General features: G+C 60.8%; 1 protein-coding gene across 1 annotated transcript in view; it reads left to right on the top strand.

Moving 5' to 3' along the window:
• LOC121274718 (phosphofurin acidic cluster sorting protein 1-like) overlaps window positions 1-18,995 on the top strand; it is a gene marked incomplete at its 3' end in the record, with an annotated part of 94,618 nt that overhangs the window by 74,840 nt on the left and 783 nt on the right. Inside the window, exon 14 of the mRNA XM_041182049.1 lies at window positions 15,459-15,611. Within this exon, the coding sequence (XP_041037983.1) occupies window positions 15,459-15,611 (153 nt within the window). The remainder of the gene's footprint in view (window positions 1-15,458; window positions 15,612-18,995) is intronic.

Here is an 18,995-nt window from a genome sequence, read left to right as displayed (position 1 = left end):
GTACAGGGTTGTGAGTGGGGGTGGGGGTGTGAGGGTACAGGGTGTGAGTGGGAGGGGTGTGAGGTACAGTGTGTGAGTGGGAGGGGTGTGAGGTACAGGTGTGTGTGGGAGGGGGTGTGAGGTACAGGGTTTGTGAGTGGAGAGGGGGGTGTGTGGTACAGGGTGTGAGTGGGAGTGGAGTGTGAGGTACAGGGTTGAGTGGGAGGGGGTGTGAGGTACAGGGCTGTGAGTGGGAGGGCGGTGTGAGGTACAGGGTGTGAGGGGAGGGTGTGTGAGGTACAGGGTGGAGTGGGTGGGGGTGTGAGGTACAGGGTTGTGAGTGGGAGGGGGTGTGAGCTACAGGTGTGAGTGGAGGGGGTGTGAGGTACAGGGTGTGAGTGGGAGGGGGTGTGAGGTACAGTGTGTGAGTGGGAGGGGGTGTGAGGTACAGGGTGTGGCGGGGAGGCTGTGTGAGGTACAGGGTGTGAGTGGGAGTGGATGTGAGGTACAGGGTGTGAGTGGGAGGGGGTTGAGGTACAGGGTGTGAGTGGGAGGGGGTGTGAGGTACAGGGTGTGAGTGGGAGGGGGTGTGAGGTACAGGGTGTGAGTGGGAGGGGGTGTGAGGTACAGGGTGTGAATGGGAGGGGGTGTGAGGTACAGGGTGTGAGTGGGAGGTGGTGTGAGGTACAGGGTGTGAGTGGGAGGGGGTGTGAGGTACAGGGTGTGATTGGGAGGGGTGTGAGGTACAGGGTGTGGCGGGGGAGGGTGTGAGGTACAGGGTGTGAGTGGGAGGGGGTGTGAGGTACAGGGTGTGAGTGGGAGGGGGTGTGAGGTACAGGGTGTGAGTGGGAGGGGGTGTGAGGTACAGGGTGTGAGTGGGAGGGGGTGTGAGGTACAGGGTGTGAGTGGGAGGGGTGTGAGGTACAGGGTGTGGCGTGGGAGGGGGTGTGAGGTACAGGGTGTGTGATGGGAGGGGTGTGAGGTACAGGGTGTGAGTGGGAGGGGTGTGAGGTACAGGTGTGACAGGGTGTGGGGGTGTGTGGAGGTACAGGGTGTGAGTGGGAGGGGGTGTGAGGTACAGTGTGTGAGTGGGAGGGGTGTGTGAGGTACAGGGTGTGAGTGGGGGGGGTGTGAGGTACAGGGTGTGAGTGGAGGGGGTGTGAGGTACAGGGTGTGAGTGGGAGGGGGTGTGAGGTACAGGGTGTGAGTGGGAGGGGGTGTGAGGTACAGGGTGTGAGTGGGAGGGGGTGTGAGGTACAGGGTGTGAGTGGGAGGGGGTGTGAGGTACAGGGTGTGAGTGGGAGGGGGTGTGAGGTACAGTGTGTGAGTGGGAGGGGGTGTGAGGTACATGGTGTGAGTGGGAGGGGTGTGAGGTACAGGGTGTGAGTGGGAGGGGGTGTGAGGTACAGGGTGTGAGTGGGAGGGGGTGTGAGGTACAGGGTGTGAGGGGGGAGGGGGTGTGAGGTACAGGGTGTGTGGTGGGAGGGGGTGTGAGGTACAGGGTGTGAGTGGGAGGGGGTGTGAGGTACAGGGTGTGGAGTGGGAGGGGGTGTGAGGTACAGGGTGTGAGGTGGGGAGGGGGTGTGAGCTACAGGGGTGAGTGGGAGGGGGGTTGTGAGGTACAGGGTGTGAGTGGGAGGGGTGTGAGGTACAGGGGTGTGAGTGGGAGGGGGGTGTGAGGTACAGGGTGTGGAGTGGGGAGGGGGTGTGAGGTACAGGTGTGGGCGGGGAGGTTGTGAGGTACAGGGTGTGAGTGGGAGGGGGTGTGAGTACAGGGTGGTGAGTGGGGAGGGGGTGTGAGGTACAGGGTGTGGCGGGGAGGGGTGTGAGGTACCAGGTGTTGAGGTGGGAGGGGGTGTGAGGTACAGGGTGTGGAGTGGGAGGGGGTGTGAGGTACAGTGTGTGATGGGAGGGGGTGTGAGGTACAGGTGTGAGTGGGAGGGGGTGTGGAGGTACAGGTGTGAGTGGGAGGGGGTGTGAGGTACAGGGTGTTGAGTGGGGAGGGGGTGTGAGGTACAGGGTGTGAGTGGGAGGGGGGTGTGAGGTACAGGGTGTGAGTGGAGGGGGTGTGAGGTACAGGGTGTGAGTGGGAGGGGGTGTGAGGTACAGGGTGTGGAGTGGAGGGGGTGTGAGGTACAGGGTGTGGAGGGGGAGGGGGTGTGAGGTACAGGTGTGGCGGGGGAGGGGGTGTGAGGTACAGGGTGTGGAGTGGGAGGGGGTGTGAGGTACAGGGTGTGAGTGGGGAGGGGGTGTGAGGTACAGGGTTGTGTGGGGAGGGGGTTGAGGTACAGGGTGTGAGTGGGAGGGGGTGTGAGGTACAGGGTGTGAGGGGGAGGGGGTGTGAGGCTACAGGGTGTGAGTGGGAGGGGTGTGAGGTACAGGGTGTGAGTGGGAGGGGGGTGTGAGGTACAGTGTGGAGTGGGAGGGGGTGTGAGGGTACAGGGTGTGGATGGGGAGGGGGTGTGAGGTACAGGGTGTGAGTGGGGAGGGGTGTGAGGTACAGGGTGTGAGTGGGAGGGGGTGTGAGGTACAGGGTGGAGGGGGAGGGGGTGTGAGGTACAGGTGTGAGGGGAGGGGGTGTGAGGTACAGGGTGTGGCGGGGAGGGGTTGTGAGGTACAGGGGTGTGAGTGGGAGGGGGTGTGAGGTACAGGGTGTGAGTGGGAGGGGGTGTGAGGTACAGGGTGAGAGTGGAGGGGGTGTGATGTACAGGGTGTGAGTGGGAGGGGGTGGGAGGTACAGGGTGTGAGTGGAGGGGGTGTGAGGTACAGGGTGTGAGTGGAGGGGGTGTGAGGTACAGGGTGTGAGTGGGAGGGGGTGTGAGGTACAGGGTGTGAGTGGGAGGGGGGTGTGAGGTACAGGGTGTGAGTGGGAGGGGGTGTGAGGTACAGGGTGTGGTGGGAGGGTGTGTGAGGTACAGGTGTGATGGGAGGGGGTGTGAGGTACAGGGGTGTGAGTGGGAGGGGTGTGAGTTACAGGGTGTGAGTGGAGGGGGTGTGAGGTACAGGGTGTGGCGGGGAGGCGGGTGTGAGGTACAGGGTGTGGCGGGAGGGGGTGTGAGCTACAGGGTGTGAGTGGGAGGGGGTGTGAGGTACAGGTGTGAGTGGGAGGGGGTGTGAGGTACAGGGTGTGAGTGGGAGGGGGTGTGAGGTACAGGGTGTGGAGGGGGGAGGGGGTGTGAGGTACAGGGTGTGGAGGGGGAGGGGGTGTGAGGTACAGGGGTGTGAGTGGGAGGGGGTGTGAGTACAGGTGTGGCGTGGGAGGGGGGTGTGAGGTACAGGGTGTGAGTGGGAGGGGGTGTGAGGTACAGGGTGTGAGTGGGAGGGGGTGTGAGGTACAGGGTGTGAGTGGGGAGGGGGTGTGAGGTACAGGGTGTGAGTGGGAGGGGTGTGAGGCTACAGGGTGTGAGTGGGAGGGGGTGTGAGGTACAGGGTGTGGAGTGGGAGGGGGTGTGAGGTACAGGGTGTGAGTGGGAGGGGGTGTGAGGTACAGGGTGTGAGTGGAGGGGTGTGAGGTACAGGGTGTGCGTGGGAGGGGGTGTGAGGTACAGGGTGTGAGTGGGAGGGGGTGTGAGGTACAGGGTGTGAGTGGGAGGGGGTGTGAGGTACAGGGTGTGAGTGGGAGGGGTGTGGAGGTACAGGGTGTGAGTGGGAGGGGGTGTGAGGTACAGGGTGTGAGTGGGAGGGGGTGTGAGGTACAGGGTGTGCGGGGAGGGGGTGTGAGGTACAGGGTGTGAGTGGGAGGGGTGTGAGGTACAGGGTGTGAGTGGAGGGGGTGTGAGGTACAGGGTGTGAGTGGGAGGGGGTGTGAGGTACAGGGTGGTGAGTGGGAGGGGGTGTGAGGTACAGGGTGTGAGTGGGAGGGGGTGTGAGGTACAGGGTGGTGAGTGGGAGGGGGTGTGAGGTACAGGGTGTGAGTGGGAGGGGGTGTGAGGTACAGGGTGTGAGTGGGAGGGGGTGTGAGGTACAGGGTGTGCGTGGAGGGGGTGTGAGGTACAGGGTGTGGCGGGGAGGGGGTGTGAGGTACAGGGTGTGAGTGGGAGGGGGTGTAGGTACAGGGTGTGAGTGGGAGGGGGTGTGAGGTACAGGGTGTGAGTGGGAGGGGGTGTGAGGTACAGGGTGTGGTGGGGGGGCGGTGTGAGGTACAGGGTGTGAGTGGGAGGGGGTGTGAGGTACAGGGTGTGAGTGGGAGGGGTTGTGAGGTACAGGGTGTGAGTGGGAGGGGGTGTGAGGTACAGGGTGTGAGTGGGAGGGGGTGTGAGGTACAGGGTGTGAGTGGGAGGGGGTGTGAGGTACAGGGTGTGAGTGGGAGGGGGTGTGAGGTACAGGGTGTGAGTGGGAGGGGGTGTGAGGTACAGGGTGAGTGGGAGGGGGTGTGAGGTACAGGGTGTGAGTGGGAGGGGGTGTGAGGTACAGGGTGTGAGTGGGAGGGGGTGTGAGGTACAGGGTGTGAGGGGGAGGGGGTGTGAGGTACAGGGTGTGGCGGGGAGGGGGTGTGAGGTACAGGGTGTGGCGGGGAGGGGGTGTGAGGTACAGGGTGTGAGTGGGAGGGGGTGTGAGGTACAGGGTGTGAGTGGGAGGGTGTGTGAGGTACAGGGTGTGAGTGGGAGGGGGTGTGAGGTACAGGGTGTGGCGGGGAGCGGGTGTGAGGTACAGGCGTGTGGCGGGGAGGGGGTGTGAGGCACAGGGTGTGAGTGGGAGGGGGTGTGATATACAGGGTGTGAGTGGGAGGGGGTGTGAGGTACAGGGTGTGAGTGGGAGGGGGTGTGAGGTACAGGGGTGTGAGTGGGAGGGGGTGTGAGGTACAGGGTGTGAGTGGGAGGGGGTGTGAGGTACAGGGTGTGAGTGGGAGGGGGTGTGAGGTACAGGGTGTGAGTGGGAGGGGGTGTGAGGTACAGGGTGTGAGTGGGAGGGGGTGTGAGGTACAGGGTGTGAGTGGGAGGGGGGTGTGAGGTACAGGGTGTGAGTGGGAGGGGGTGTGAGGTACAGGGTGTGAGTGGGAGGGGGTGTGAGGTACAGGGTGTGGTGGGAGGGGGTGTGAGGTACAGGGTGTGAGTGGGAGGGGGTGTGAGGTACAGGGTGTGAGGGGAGGGGGTGTGAGGTACAGGGTGTGAGTGGGAGGGGGTGTGAGGTACAGGGTGTGAGTGGGAGGGGGTGTGAGGTACAGGGTGTGAGTGGGAGGGGGGTGTGAGGTACAGGGTGTGAGTGGGAGGGGGTGTGAGGTACAGGGTGTGAGTGGGAGGGGGTGTGAGGTACAGGGTGTGAGTGGGAGGGGGTGTGAGGTACAGGGTGTGAGTGGGAGGGGGTGTGAGGTACAGGGTGTGAGTGGGAGGGGGTGTGAGGTACAGGGTGTGAGTGGGAGGGGGTGTGAGGTACAGGGTGTGAGTGGGAGGGGGTGTGAGGTACAGGGTGTGAGTGGGAGGGGGTGTGAGGTACAGGGTGTGAGTGGGAGGGGGTGTGAGGTACAGGGTGTGAGTGGGAGGGGGTGTGAGGTACAGGGTGTGAGTGGGAGGGGGTGTGAGGTACAGGGTGTGAGTGGGAGGGGGTGTGAGGTACAGGGTGTGAGTGGGAGGGGGTGTGAGGTACAGGGTGTGAGTGGGAGGGGGTGTGAGGTACAGGGTGTGAGTGGGAGGGGGTGTGAGGTACAGGGTGTGAGTGGGAGGGGGTGTGAGGTACAGGGTGTGAGTGGGAGGGGGGTGTGAGGTACAGGGTGTGCGTGGGAGGGGGTGTGAGGTACAGGGTGTGAGTGGGAGGGGGTGTGAGGTACAGGGTGTGAGTGGGAGGGGGTGTGAGGTACAGGGTGTGAGTGGGAGGGGTGTGAGGTACAGGGTGTGAGTGGGAGGGGGTGTGAGGTACAGGGTGTGAGTGGGAGGGGGTGTGAGGTACAGGGTGTGAGTGGGAGGGGGTGTGAGGTACAGGGTGTGAGTGGGAGGGGGTGTGAGGTACAGGGTGTGAGTGGGAGGGGGTGTGAGGTACAGGGTGTGAGTGGGAGGGGGTGTGAGGTACAGGGTGTGAGTGGGAGGGGGGTGTGAGGTACAGGGTGTGAGTGGGAGGGGGTGTGAGGTACAGGGTGTGAGTGGGAGGGGGTGTGAGGTACAGGGTGTGAGTGGGAGGGGGTGTGAGGTACAGGGTGTGAGTGGGAGGGGGTGTGAGGTACAGGGTGTGAGTGGGAGGGGGTGTGAGGTACAGGGTGTGAGTGGGAGGGGGGTGTGAGGTACAGGGTGTGAGTGGGAGGGGGGTGTGAGGTACAGGGTGTGAGTGGGAGGGGGGTGTGAGGTACAGGGTGTGAGTGGGAGGGGTGTGAGGTACAGGGTGTGAGTGGGAGGGGGTGTGAGGTACAGGGTGTGAGTGGGAGGGGGGTGTGAGGTACAGGGTGTGAGTGGGAGGGGTGTGAGGTACAGGTGTGAGTGGGAGGGGGTGTGAGGTACAGGGTGTGAGGGGAGGGGGTGTGAGGTACAGGGTGTGAGTGGGAGGGTGTGTGAGGTACAGGGTGTGAGTGGGAGGGGGTGTGAGGTACAGGGTGTGAGTGGGAGGGGGTGTGAGGTACAGGGTGTGGCGGGGAGGGGGTGTGAGGTACAGGGTGTGAGTGGGAGGGGGTGTGAGGTACAGGGTGTGAGTGGGAGGGGGTGTGAGGTACAGGGTGTGAGTGGGAGGGGGTGTGAGGTACAGGGTGTGAGTGGGAGGGGGCTGTGAGGTACAGGGTGTGAGTGGGAGCGGGTGTGAGGTACAGGGTGTGAGTGGGAGGGGGTGTGAGTTACAGTGTGTGAGTGGGAGGGGGTGTGAGGTACAGGGTGTGAGTGGGAGGGGGTGTGAGGTACAGGGTGTGAGTGGGAGGGGGTGTGAGGTACAGGGTGTGAGTGGGAGGGGGTGTGAGGTACAGGGTGTGAGTGGGAGGGTGTGTGAGGTACAGGGTGTGAGTGGGAGGGGGTGTGAGGTACAGGGTGTGAGTGGGAGAGGGTGTGAGGTACAGGGTGTGGCGGGGAGGGGGTGTGAGGTACAGGGTGTGAGTGGGAAGGGGTGTGAGGTATAGGGTGTGGCGGGGAGCGGGTGTGAGGTACAGGGGTGTGGCGGGGAGGGGGTGTGAGGCACAGGGTGTGAGTGGGAGGGGGTGTGAGGTACAGGGTGTGAGTGGGAGGGAGTGCGAGGTACAGGGTGTGAGTGGGAGGGGGTGTGAGGTACAGGGTGTGAGTGGGAGGGAGTGCGAGGTACAGGGTGTGGCGGGGAGGGGGTGCGAGGTACAGGGTGTGGCGGGGAGTGGGTGTGAGGTACAGGGTGTGAGTGGGAGGGGGTGTGAGGTACAGGGTGTGAGTAGGAGGGGTTGTCAGGTACAGGGTGTGAGTAGGAGGGGGTGTGAGGTACAGGGTGTGAGTTGGAGGGGTTGTGAGTAACAGGGTGTGAGTGGGAGGGTGTGTGAGGTACAGGGTGTGGCGGGGAGGGGGTGTGATGTACAGCGTGTGAGTGGGATGGGGTGTGAGTTACAGGGTGTGGCGGGGAGGGTGTGTGAGGTACAGTGTGTGAGTGGTAGGGGGTGTGAGGTACGGAGTGTGGCGGGGAGGGGGTGTGAGGTACAGGGTGTGAGTGGGAGGGGGTGTGAGGTACAGGGTGTGAGTGGGAGGGGGTGTGAGGTACAGGGTGTGAGTGGGAGGGGGTGTGAGGTACACGGTGTGAGTGGGAGGGTGTGAGTGGGACGGTGTGTGAGGTACAGGGTGTGAGTGGGAGGGTGTGTGAGGTACAGGGTGTGAGTGGGAGGGTGTGTGAGGTACAGGGTGTGAGTGGGAGGGGGTGTGAGGTACAGGGTGTGAGTGGGAGGGGGTGTGAGGTACAGGGTGTGAGTGGGAGGGGGTGTGAGGTACAGGGTGTGAGTAGGAGGGGGTGTGAGGAGGGGGTGTGAGGTACAGGGTGTGAGTGGGAGGGGGTATGAGGTACAGGGTGGGAGTGGGAGGGGGTGTGAGCTACAGGGTGTGAGTGCGAGGGGGTGTGAGGTGTGGCGGGGAGGGGGTGTGAGGTACAGGGTGTGGCAGGGAGGAGGTGTGAGTTACAGGGTGTGAGTGGGAGGGTGTGTGAGGTACAGGGTGTGAGTGGGAGGGAGTGGGAGGTACAGGGTGTGAGTGGGAGGGGGTGTGAGGTACAGGGTGTGGTGGGGAGGGGGTGTGAGGTACAGGGTGTGGCGGGGAGGGGGTGTGAGGTACAGGGTGTGAGTGGGAGGGGGTGTGAGGTACAGGGTGTGGCGGGGAGGGGGTGTGAGGTACAGGGTGTGAGTGGGAGAGGGTGTGAGGTACAGGGTGTGAGTGGGAGGGGGTGTGAGGTACAGGGTGTGGCAGGGAGGGGGTGTGAGGTACAGGGTGTGAGTGGGAGGGGGTGTGAGGTACAGGGTGTGGCAGGGAGCGGGTGTGAGGTACAGGCGTGTGGCGGGGAGGGGGTGTGAGGTACAGGGTGTGAGTGGGAGGGGGTGTGAGGTACAGGGTGTGGCGGGGAGGGGGTGTGAGGTACAGGGTGTGGCGGGGAGGGGGTGTGAGGTACAGGGTGTGAGTGGGAGGGGGTGTGAGGTACAGGGTGTGGCGGGGAGGGGGTGTGAGGTACAGGGTGTGAGTGGAAGGGCGTGTGAGGTAAAGGGTGTGAGTGGGAGGGGGTGTGAGGTACAGTGTGTGAGTGGGAGGGGGTGTGAGGTTCAGGGTGTGAGGGGAGGGGGTGTGAGGTACAGGGTGTGGCGGTGAGGGGGTGTGAGGTACAGGGTGTGGCGGGGAGGGGGTGTGAGGTACAGGGTGTGAGTAGGAGGGGTGTGAGGAACAGGGTGTGGCGGGGAGGCGGTGTGAGGTACAGGGTGTGAGTGGGAGGGGGTGTGAGGTACAGGGTGTGAGTGGGAGGAGATGTGAGGTACAGGGTGTGAGTGGGAGGGGGTGTGAGGTACAGGGTGTGAGTGGGAGGGGGTGTGAGGTACAGGGTGTGAGTGGGAGGGGTGTGAGGTACAGGGTGTGGCGGGGAGGGGGTGTGAGGTACAGGGTGTGAGTGGGAGGGGGTGTGAGGTACAGGGTGTGAGTGGGAGGTGGTGTGAGTTACAGGGTGTGAGTGGGAGGGGGTGTGAGGTACAGGGTGTGGAGTGGGAGGGGGTGTGAGGTACAGGGTGTGGCGGGGAGGGGGTGTGAGGTACAGGGTGTGGCGGGGAGGGGGTGTGAGGTACAGGGTGTGCGTGGAGGGGTGTGTGGTACAGGGTTGTGGCGGGGAGGGGGTGTGAGGTACAGGGTGTGAGTGGGAGGGGGTGTGAGGTACAGGGTGTGAGTGGGAGGGGGTGTGAGGTACAGGGTGTGAGTGGGAGGGGGTGTGAGGTACAGGGTGTGAGTGGGAGGGCGTGTGAGGTACAGGGTGTGAGTGGGAGGGGGTGTGAGGTACAGGGTGTGGCGGGGAGTGGGTGTGAGGTACAGGGTGTGAGTGGGAGGGGGTGTGAGGTACAGGGTGTGAGTGGGAGGGGGTGTGAGGTACAGGGTGTTAGTAGAAGGGGTGTGAGGTACAGAGTGTGGCGTGGAGGGGGTGTGAGGTACAGGGTGTGAGTGGGAGGGGGTGTGAGGTACAGGGTGTGAGTGGGAGTGGGTGTGAGGTACAGGGTGTGAGTGGGAGGGGGTGTGAGGTACAGGGTGTGGCGGGGAGGGGGTGTGAGGTACAGGGTGTGAGTGGGAGGGGGTGTGAGGTACAGGGTGTGAGTGGGAGGGGGTGTGGTACAGGGTGTGAGTGGGAGGGGGTGTGAGGTACAGGGTGTGAGTGGGAGGGGGTGTGAGGTACAGGGTGTGAGTTGGAGGGGGTGTGAGGTACAGGGTGTTGCGGGGAGGGGGTGTGAGGTACAGGGTGTGGCGGGGAGGGGGTGTGAGGTATAGGGTGTGAGTGGGAGGGGGTGTGAGTGGGAGGGGGTGTCAGGTACAGGGTGTGAGTGGGAGGGGGTGTGAGGTACAGGGTGTGGCGGGGAGGGGTTGTGAGGTACAGGGTGTGAGTGGGAGGGGGTGTGAGGTACAGGGTGTGAGTGGGAGGGGCTGTGAGGTACAGGGTGTGGTGGGGAGGGTGTGTGAGGTACAGGGTTTGAGTGGGAGGGGGTGTGAGGTACAGGGTGTGAGTGGGAGGGGCTGTGAGGTACAGGGTGTGAGTTGGAGGGGGTGTGAGGTACAGGGTGTGAGTGGGAGGGGGTGTGAGGTACAGGGTGTGGCGGGGAGGGGGTGTCAGGTACAGGGTGTGAGTGGGAGGGGGTGTGAGGTACAGGGTGAGTGGGAGGGGGTGTGAGGTACAGGGTGTGGCGGGGAGGGGGTGTGAGTGGGAGGGGGTGTGAGGTACAGGGTGTGAGTGGGAGGAGGTGTGAGGTACATGGTGTGAGTGGGAGGGGGTGTGAGGTACAGGGTGTGAGTGGGAGGGGGTGTGAGGTACAGGGTGTGAGTGGGAGGGGGTGTGAGGTACAGGGTGTGAGTGGGAGGGGGCTGTGAGGTACAGGGTGTGAGTTGGAGGGGGTGTGAGGTACAGGGTGTGAGTGGGAGGGGGTGTGAGGTACAGGGTGTGAGTAGGAGGGGGTGTGAGGTTCAGGGTGTGAGTGGGAGTGGGTGTGAGGTACAGGATGTGGAGGGGAGGGGGTGTGAGGTACAGGGTGTGAGTGGGAGGGGGTGTGAGGTACAGGGCGTGAGTGGGAGTGGGTGTGAGGTACAGGGTGTGAGTGGGAGGGGGTGTGAGGTACAGGGTGTGAGTGGGAGGGAGTGGGAGGTACAAGGTGTGAGTGGGAAGGGGTGTGAGGTACAGGGTGTGAGTGGGAGTGGGTGTGAGGTACAGGGTGTGAGTGGGAGGGTGTGTGAGGTACAGGGTGTGAGTGGGAGGGAGTGGGAGGTACAGGGTGTGAGTGGGAGGGGTTGTGAGGTACAGGGTGTGAGTAGGAGGGGGTGTGAGGTACAGGGTGTGGCGGGGAGGGGGTGTGAGGTACAGTGTGTGAGTGGGAGGGGGTGTGAGGTACAGGGTGTGAGTGGGAGGGGGTGTGAGGTACAGGGTGTGAGTGGGAGGGGTGTGAGGTACAGGGTGTGGCGGGGAGGGGCTGTGAGGTACAGGGTGTGAGTGGGAGGGGGTGTGATGTACAGCGTGTGAGTGGGAGGGGGTGTGAGGTACAGGGTGTGAGTGGGAGGGGGTGTGAGGTACAGGGTGTGAGTGGAGGGGGTGTGAGGTACAGGGTGTGAGTGGGAGGGGGTGTGAGGTACAGTGTGTGACTGGGAGGTGGTGTGAGGTACAGGGTGTGAGTGGGAGGGGTGTGAGGTACAGGGTGTGAGTGGGAGGGGGTGTGAGGTACAGGGTGTGACTGGTAGGGGGTGTGAGGTACAGGGTGTGAGTGGGAGGGGGGTGTGAGGTACAGGATGTGGCGGGGAGGGGGTGTGAGGTACAGGGTGTGACTGTAGGGGGGTGTGAGGTACAGGGTGTGAGTGGGAGGGGGTGTGAGGTATAGGGTGTGAGTGGGAGGGGGTGTGAGGTACAGGGTGTGAGTGGGAGGGGGTGTGAGGTACAGGGTGTGAGTGGGAGGGGCTGTGAGGTACAGGGTGTGAGTGGGAGGGGGTGTGAGGTACAGGGTGTGACTGGTAGGGGGTGTGAGGTACAGGGTGTGAGTGGGAGGGGGTGTGAGGTACAGGATGTGGCGGGGAGGGGGTGTGAGGTACAGGGTGTGGCGGTGAGGGGGTGTGAGGTACAGGGTGTGGCGGGGAGGGGGTGTGAGGTACAGGGTGTGGCGGGGAGGGGGAGTGAGGTACAGGGTGTGGCGGGGAGGGGGTGTGAGGTACAGGGTGTGAGTGGGATGGAGTGGGAGGTACAGGGTGTGAGTGGGATGGAGTGGGAGGTACAGGGTGTGAGTGGGAGGGGGTGTGAGGTACAGGGTGTGAGTGGGAGGGGCTGTGAGGTACAGGGTGTGAGTGGGAGGGGGTGTGAGGTACAGGGTGTGAGTGGGAGGGGGGTGTGAGGTACAGGGTGTGCGGGTAGGGGGTGTGAGGTACAGGGTGTGGCGGGGAGTGGGTGTGAGGTACAGGGTGTGAGTGGGAGGGGGTGTGAGGTACAGGGTGTGGCGGGGAGGGGGTGTGATGTACAGGGTGTGAGTGGGAGGGGGTGTGAGGTACAGTGTGTGAGTGGGAAGGGGTGTGAGGTACAGGGTGTGAGTGGGAGGGGGTGTGAGGTACAGGGTGTGAGTGGGAGGGGGTGTGAGGTACAGGGTGTGAGTGGGAGGGGGTGTGAGGTACAGGGTGTGAGTGGGAGGGGCTGTGAGGTACAGGGTGTGAGTGGGAGGGGGTGTGAGGTACAGGGTGTGAGTGGGAGGGGGTGTGAGGTACAGGGTGTGGCGGGTAGGGGGTGTGAGGTACAGGGTGTGGCGGGGAGTGGGTGTGAGGTACAGGGTGTGAGTGGGAGGGGGTGTGAGGTACAGGGTGTGGCGGGGAGGGGGTGTGATGTACAGGGTGTGAGTGGGAGGGGGTGTGAGGTACAGTGTGTGAGTGGGAGGTGGTGTGAGGTACAGGGTGTGAGTGGGAGGGGGTGTGAGGGACAGGGTGTGAGTGGGAGGGGGTGTGAGGTACAGGGTGTGAGTGGGAGGGGGTGTGAGGTACAGGGTGTGAGTGGGAGGGGGTGTGAGGTACAGGGTGTGAGTGGGAGGGGGTGTGAGGTACAGGGTGTGAGTGGGAGGGGGTGTGAGGTACAGGGTGTGGCGGGGTGGGTGTGTGAGGTACAGGGTGTGGCGGGGAAGGGGTGTGAGGTACAGGGTATGAGTGGGAGGGTGTGTGAGGTACAGGGTGTGGCGGGGAGGGGCTGTGAGGTACAGGGTGTGAGTGGGAGGGGGTGTGAGGTACAGGGTGTGAGTGGGAGGGGGTGTGAGGTACAGGGTATGAGTGGGAGGGTGTGTGAGGTACAGGGTGTGGCGGGGAGGGGGTGTGAGGTACAGGGTGTGAGTGGGAGGGGGTGTGAGGTACAGGGTGTGGCGGGGAGGGGGTGTGAGGTACAGGGTGTGAGTGGGAGGGGGTGTGAGGTACAGGCTGTGAGTGGGAGGGGGTGTGAGGTACAGGGTGTGGCGGGGAGGGGGTGTGAGGTACAGGGTGTGAGTGGGAGGGGGTGTGAGGTACAGGGTGTGGCGGGGAAGGGGTGTGAGGTACAGGGTGTGAGTGGGAGGTGGTGTGAGGTACAGGGCGTGGCGGGGCGGGGGTGTGAGGTACAGGGTGTGAGTGGGAGGGGGTGTGAGGTACAGGGTGTACGTGGGAGGGGGTGTGAGGTACAGGCTGTGAGTGGGAGGGGGTGTGAGGTACAGGGTGTGAGTGGGAGGGGGTGTGAGGTACAGGCTGTGAGTGGGAGGGGGTGTGAGGTACAGGGTGTGAGTGTGAGGGGGTGTGAGGTACAGGGTGTGAGTGGGAGGGGGTGTGAGTTACAGGGTGGGGCGGGGAGGGGGTGTGAGGTTCATGGTGTGGCGGGGAGGGGGTGTGAGGTACAGGGTGTGAGTGGGAGGGGGTGTGAGGTACAGGGTGTGAGTGGGAGGGGGTGTGAGGTACAGGGTGTGAGTGGGAGGGGGTGTGAGGTACAGGGTGTGAGTGGGAGGGTGTGTGAGGTACAGGGTGTGAGTGGGAGGGGGTGTGAGCTACAGGGTGTGAGTGGGAGGGGGTGTGAGGTACAGGGTGTGGCGGGGAGGGGGTGTGAGGTACAGGGTGTGGCGGGGGCGGGGGTTGGAGGTACAGGGTGTGAGTGGGAGGGGGTGTGAGGTACAGGGTGTGAGTGGGAGGGGGTGTGAGGTACAGGGTGTGAGTGGGAGGGGGTGTGAGGTACAGGGTGTGAGTGGGAGGGGGTGTGAGGTACAGGGTGTGAGTGGGAGGGGGTGTGAGGTACAGGGTGTGAGTGGGAGGGGGTGTGAGGTACAGGGTGTGGCGGGGAGGGGGTGTGAGGTACAGGGTGTGGCGGGGAGGGGGTGTGAGGTACAGGGTGTGAGTGGGAGGGGGTGTGAGGTACAGGGTGTGGCGGGGAGGGGGTATGAGGCACAGGGTGTGGCGGGGAGGGGGTGTGAGGTACAGGGTGTGGCGGGGAGGGGGTTGGAGGTACAGGGTGTGAGTGGGAGGGGGTGTGAGGTACAGGGTGTGAGTGGGAGGGGGTGTGAGGTACAGGGTGTGAGTGGGAGGGGGTGTGAGGTACAGGGTGTGAGTAGGAGGGGTGTGAGGTACAGAGTGTGGCGGGGAGGGGGTGTGAGGTACAGGGTGTGAGTGGGATGGAGTGTGAGGTACAGGGTGTGAGTGGGAGGGGGTGTGAGGTACAGGGTGTGAGTGGGAGGGGGTGTGAGGTACAGGGTGTGAGTGGGAGGGGGTGTGAGGTACAGGGTGTGAGTGGGAGGGGGTGTGAGGTACGGGGTGTGAGTGGGAGGGGGTGTGAGGTACAGGGTGTGAGTGGGAGGGGGTGTGAGGTACAGGGTGTGAGTGGGAGGGGGTGTGAGGTACGGAGTGTGGCGGGGAGGGGTTGTGAGGTACAGGGTGTGAGTGGGAGGGGGTGTGAGGTACAGGGTGTGAGTGGGAGGGGGTGTGAGGTACAGGGTGTGAGTGGGAGGGGGTTTGAGGTACAGGGTGTGAGTGGGAGGGGGTGTGAGGTACAGGGTGTGAGTGGGAGGGGTTGTGAGGTACAGGGCGGGGCGGGGGTGTGAGGTACATGGTGTGAATGGGAGGGGGTGTGAGGTACAGGGTGTGAGTGGGAGGGGGTGTGAGATACAGGGTGTGAGTGGGAGGGGTTGTGAGGTACAGGGCGGGGCGGGGGTGTGAGGTACAGGGTGTGAATGGGAGGGGGTGTGAGGTACAGGGTGTGAATGGGAGGGGGTGTGAGGTACAGGGTGTGAGTGGGAGGGGGTGTGAGGTACAGGGTGTGAGTGGGAGGGGGTGTGAGGTACAGGGTGTGAGTAGGAGGGGGTGTGAGGTACAGGGTGTGAGTGGGTGGGGTTGTGAGGTACTGGGCGGGCGGGGTGTGTGCGGTACAGGGTGTGAATGGGACGGGGGTGTGAGGTACAGGGCTGTGAGTGGGAGGGGGGTGTGAGATACAGGGTGTGAAGTAGGAGGGGGTGTGAGGTACAGGGTGTGAGAATGGAGGGGGTGTGAGGTACCTGGGTGTGAGTGAGAGGGGGTGTGAGGTACAGGGTGTGAGTGGGAGGGGGGTGTGAGGTACAGGGTGTGGCGGGGCGGGGGTGTGAGGTACAGGGTGTGAGTAGGAGGGGGTGTGAGGTACAGGGTGTGAGTGGGAGGGGGTGTGAGGTACAGGGTGTGAGTGGGAGGGGGTGTGAGGTACAGGGTGTGAGTGGGAGGGGGTGTGAGATACAGGGTGTGAGTAGGAGGGGGTGTGAAGTACAGGGTGTGAGTAGGAGGGGGTGTGAGGTACAGGGTGTGAGTGGGAGGGGGTGTGAGGTACAGGGTGTGATGGGGAGGGGGTGTGAGGGGGAGGGTCTGTGATGTTATGTAACATTAACTTTTCTCTTCCTCTCCCAGGGTCCCACCCTGTTGCCAGGTACATGGCGTCTCTGGACAGCAAGTACAGCAGCCTCTTCCTGGACTCTGCTTGGAGTGACCTGTTCAGCAAGTCCGAGGCTCCCACTTCGGGTACAGGAAGACAGGAACGGGGTGGGGGGAATGGCTCCCTAGGTGAGTCTCTCCTCTAAAACCACCACGGGCCCTTGGTAGTTGGGTGGGGTGGGTGGGGTTGCACGACGGATTTGTGGGCCAGTCAGTTGCCGCGGGGTGGGGGGGGGGTGATATTTAATACAAAATGAGGGGACCCAGCTGGCAGACCCCCATCATCGGAGGAGGCACTTCTCACCCCGAGGAGATTTTCACTGTCAACCTTGACTAAGTAGACAGCAATCCCTCCCTTTCTCCCTCCCACTCTCCCTCCCGCTCTCCCTCCCACTCTCCCTCCCGCTCTCCCTCCCGCTCTCCTTCCCCCAGCTCTCTCCCTCCCGCAGCTCTCTCCCTCCCGCTCTCCCTCCCCCAGCTCTCTCTCCCTCCTGCTCTCCCTGCCCTCTCTCCCTCCCGCTCTCCATCTCTCACCCCACCCCCCCAGATCTCTCCCCCGCCCCCTCTTCCACCCACTCTCCCTCCCTCCATCACTCTCTCCCCCGCCCACTCTCCCTCCCACTCTCCCTCCCTCCATCTCTCACCCCACCTCCCCCCAGCTCTCACCCCACCTCCCCCCAGCTCTCTCCTTTCCCCCGCCCTCTCTCCCTCTTTCTTTCTCTCTCCCTCCCTTTCCCCTTCGCGTTCTCTCTCTCCCTGTCTCCTTCCATTTCTCTTTCTCCCTCCCTGCTTCCCTCCCTCTCCACTTCCCTCCCTCCCCCTCTCTCACTCCCTCTTTCCCTTCCTCTCCCTCATCTCTCCCTCCCTCCGTCTCTCTCCCTCTCCCTCCTCTGTCTCTCCTTCCTGCTCTCTCCTCTCTCTCCCCTCTCTGCATCCCTCCCTATTCCTCTTCAGGCCCTCACTCACACTCCCTCCTTCCCTCTCTCTCCTCTCTGCCTCTCTCCTCCCTCTTTCCCCTGCATCTCTCTCTCCCTCCCACTTCCTCTCTCACTCCATCCCTCCCCTCCTCTCTCTCCCTCCCTCCCTCCCCTCCCCCTCCCTCCCTCCTTCCCCCTCCTCTCTCCATCCCTCCCCTCCTCCCCCTCTCTCCCTCCCTCCCTCTCTCACCTCTCTACTTCCTCTCTTCTCTCTCTTACCCTTCCTCCCTCTCTCCCTTCCTCCATTTCTCCCCTTGTCCCTCCTTCCCTCCATCTCTCTCTCCTCCCACCCTCTCCCTCCCACCCTCTCCCTCCCACCCTCTCTCTCTCCCTCCTACCCTCCCTCTCTCCCACTCCCACCCTTCCTCTCTCTCCCTCCCACCCTCTCTCTCCCTCCCACCCTCTCTCTCCCTCCCACCCTCTCTCCCACTCCCACCCTTCCTCTCTCTCACTCCCACCTTCTTCCTCCTTCCCCCCTCCATCTCCCCTCCCTCTCCCTCCTCCCCCCTCCCTCCCTCTTTCTCTCTTTCCCCCATGTGATGACCGAAGGACCAGCTTTATGTTATGAACGATGCAGTTGGTAAAGCTGAGTTATTTAAAAATTTAAACTTTAAACAACTGTCATAACCTATAATAATTGTTATGTTTGAGATGTTACTCTAAACTCAGGAATCAGACCAGCAGTTCTCGAGGATTTACATTAAACTGAATGAAACATTATATTAACTTACACAAGTTATAATATAAATACAATCGTTTACAAATTACCACTATCATAACTTTGAACAAATTCCCAAACTAATCTCCATTAAGGCAACAGTAACCCATAGACTTAACCAGACACCAGGCAAAGCATTTTCACCTTATGAATTCAACATGAGCTTCTTTTCACTTTGGTTCCTGTGGAGACAGTGGGAGGCTCACAGCTGCTTTGATGTTACATTGCCTCTGCTCTTCACATACCACACTGCTGAAGTTATACCTAGCACCACTCATTGAATGTAAATTCTCATTGTCTCACCAACCTCTGAACTAAACCTCTCGAACAATAAAACCCCTTTCATGGTACCAATTTTATTAGTAATATAAACATATTGCTTGGTCTCTGCTAGCTAGGTGCCAGACTTCACTCACCTTCTTGAATGTTCTATTCAAAAAATGCAAATACGATTGATCTTTCTTACATATCCAAACGAGTAGACATCAAAGCACCCAGACTAGCTGGTTTTAATCCAATTAAGACACACCCACAGACTAAACCTCCATTTTAAAAGTAAAATATTTTCCAATAATATTATATACAATAATAGCGTCATGACACTCCCTTTGTCTCATCCCTAAGTCAGACGTGAGTTCAAGTCTCCTATGCGGTGCCCAGAGCTGTGAAATGTGCTCTATCGATGGTCATTCTTTAACTTTCAGTAACATCCACACCTCTGTCTGCCATTCAGCTATGAGTTTCTTAGGCAGTGCCCCCTCTCTGAAACTCTATCCAAATACCCACTAATGTTACCATCTGACCTAGGGAACACATGGCCACACAATGATTATCAGGAGACCAAGTGATTTCCCTTCTATTGTCCAAAATCGAGGGTGCATGAGCAGACACGTCAAATACTGCACAGCTGTCTGAATTCAATTCAATAGTGTACAGTGTCTGAATTCAATTCAATACTGTACAGCTGTCTGAATTCAATTCAATACTGTACAGCTGTCTGAATTAAATTCAATTCAGTACAGCTGTCTGAATTCAATTCAATACAGTACAGCTATCTGAATACAATTCCATGCTGTACAGCTGTCTGAATTCAATTCAATACAGTACAGCTGTCTGAATACAATTCAATGCAGTACAGCTGTCTGAATTCAATTCAATACTGTACAGCTGTATGAATTCAATTCAATACTGTACAGCTGTCTGAATTCAATTCAATACAGTACAGCTGTCTGAATACAATTCCATGCTGTACATCTGTCTGAATTCAATTCAATACAGTACAGCTGTCTGAATACAATTCAATACAGTACAGCTGTCTGAATTCAATTCAATACTGTACAGCTGTCTGAATTCAATTCAATACAGTACAGCTGTCTGAATTCAATTCAGTACACTACAGCTGTCTGAATACAATTCAATGCTGTACAGCTGTCTGAATTCAATTCAATACTGTACAGCTGTCTGAATTCAATTCAATACAGTACAGCTGTCTGAATTCAATTCAATACTGTACAGCTGTCTGAATTCAATTCAATGCTGTACAGCTGTCTGAATTCAATTCAATACCATACAGCTGTCTGAATTCAACTCAATACTGTACAGCTGTCTGAATTCAATTCAATACTGCACAGCTGTCTGAATTCAACTCAGTACCGTACGGCTGTCTGAATTCAACTCAGTACCGTACAGCTGTCTGAATTCAACTCAATACCGTACAGCTGTCTGAATTCAACTCAATACTGTACAGCTGTCTGAATTCAACTCAATACTGTACAGCTGTCTGAATTCAATTCAATACAGTACAGCTGTCTGAATACA

The sequence above is a fragment of the Carcharodon carcharias genome (assembly GCF_017639515.1).
Source record: "Carcharodon carcharias isolate sCarCar2 chromosome 37 unlocalized genomic scaffold, sCarCar2.pri SUPER_37_unloc_2, whole genome shotgun sequence".
NCBI lineage: Eukaryota > Metazoa > Chordata > Chondrichthyes > Lamniformes > Lamnidae > Carcharodon > Carcharodon carcharias.
The sequence above is the reverse complement of the archived record's forward strand: the minus strand, read 5'-3'. Positions and strand labels throughout refer to the sequence as shown.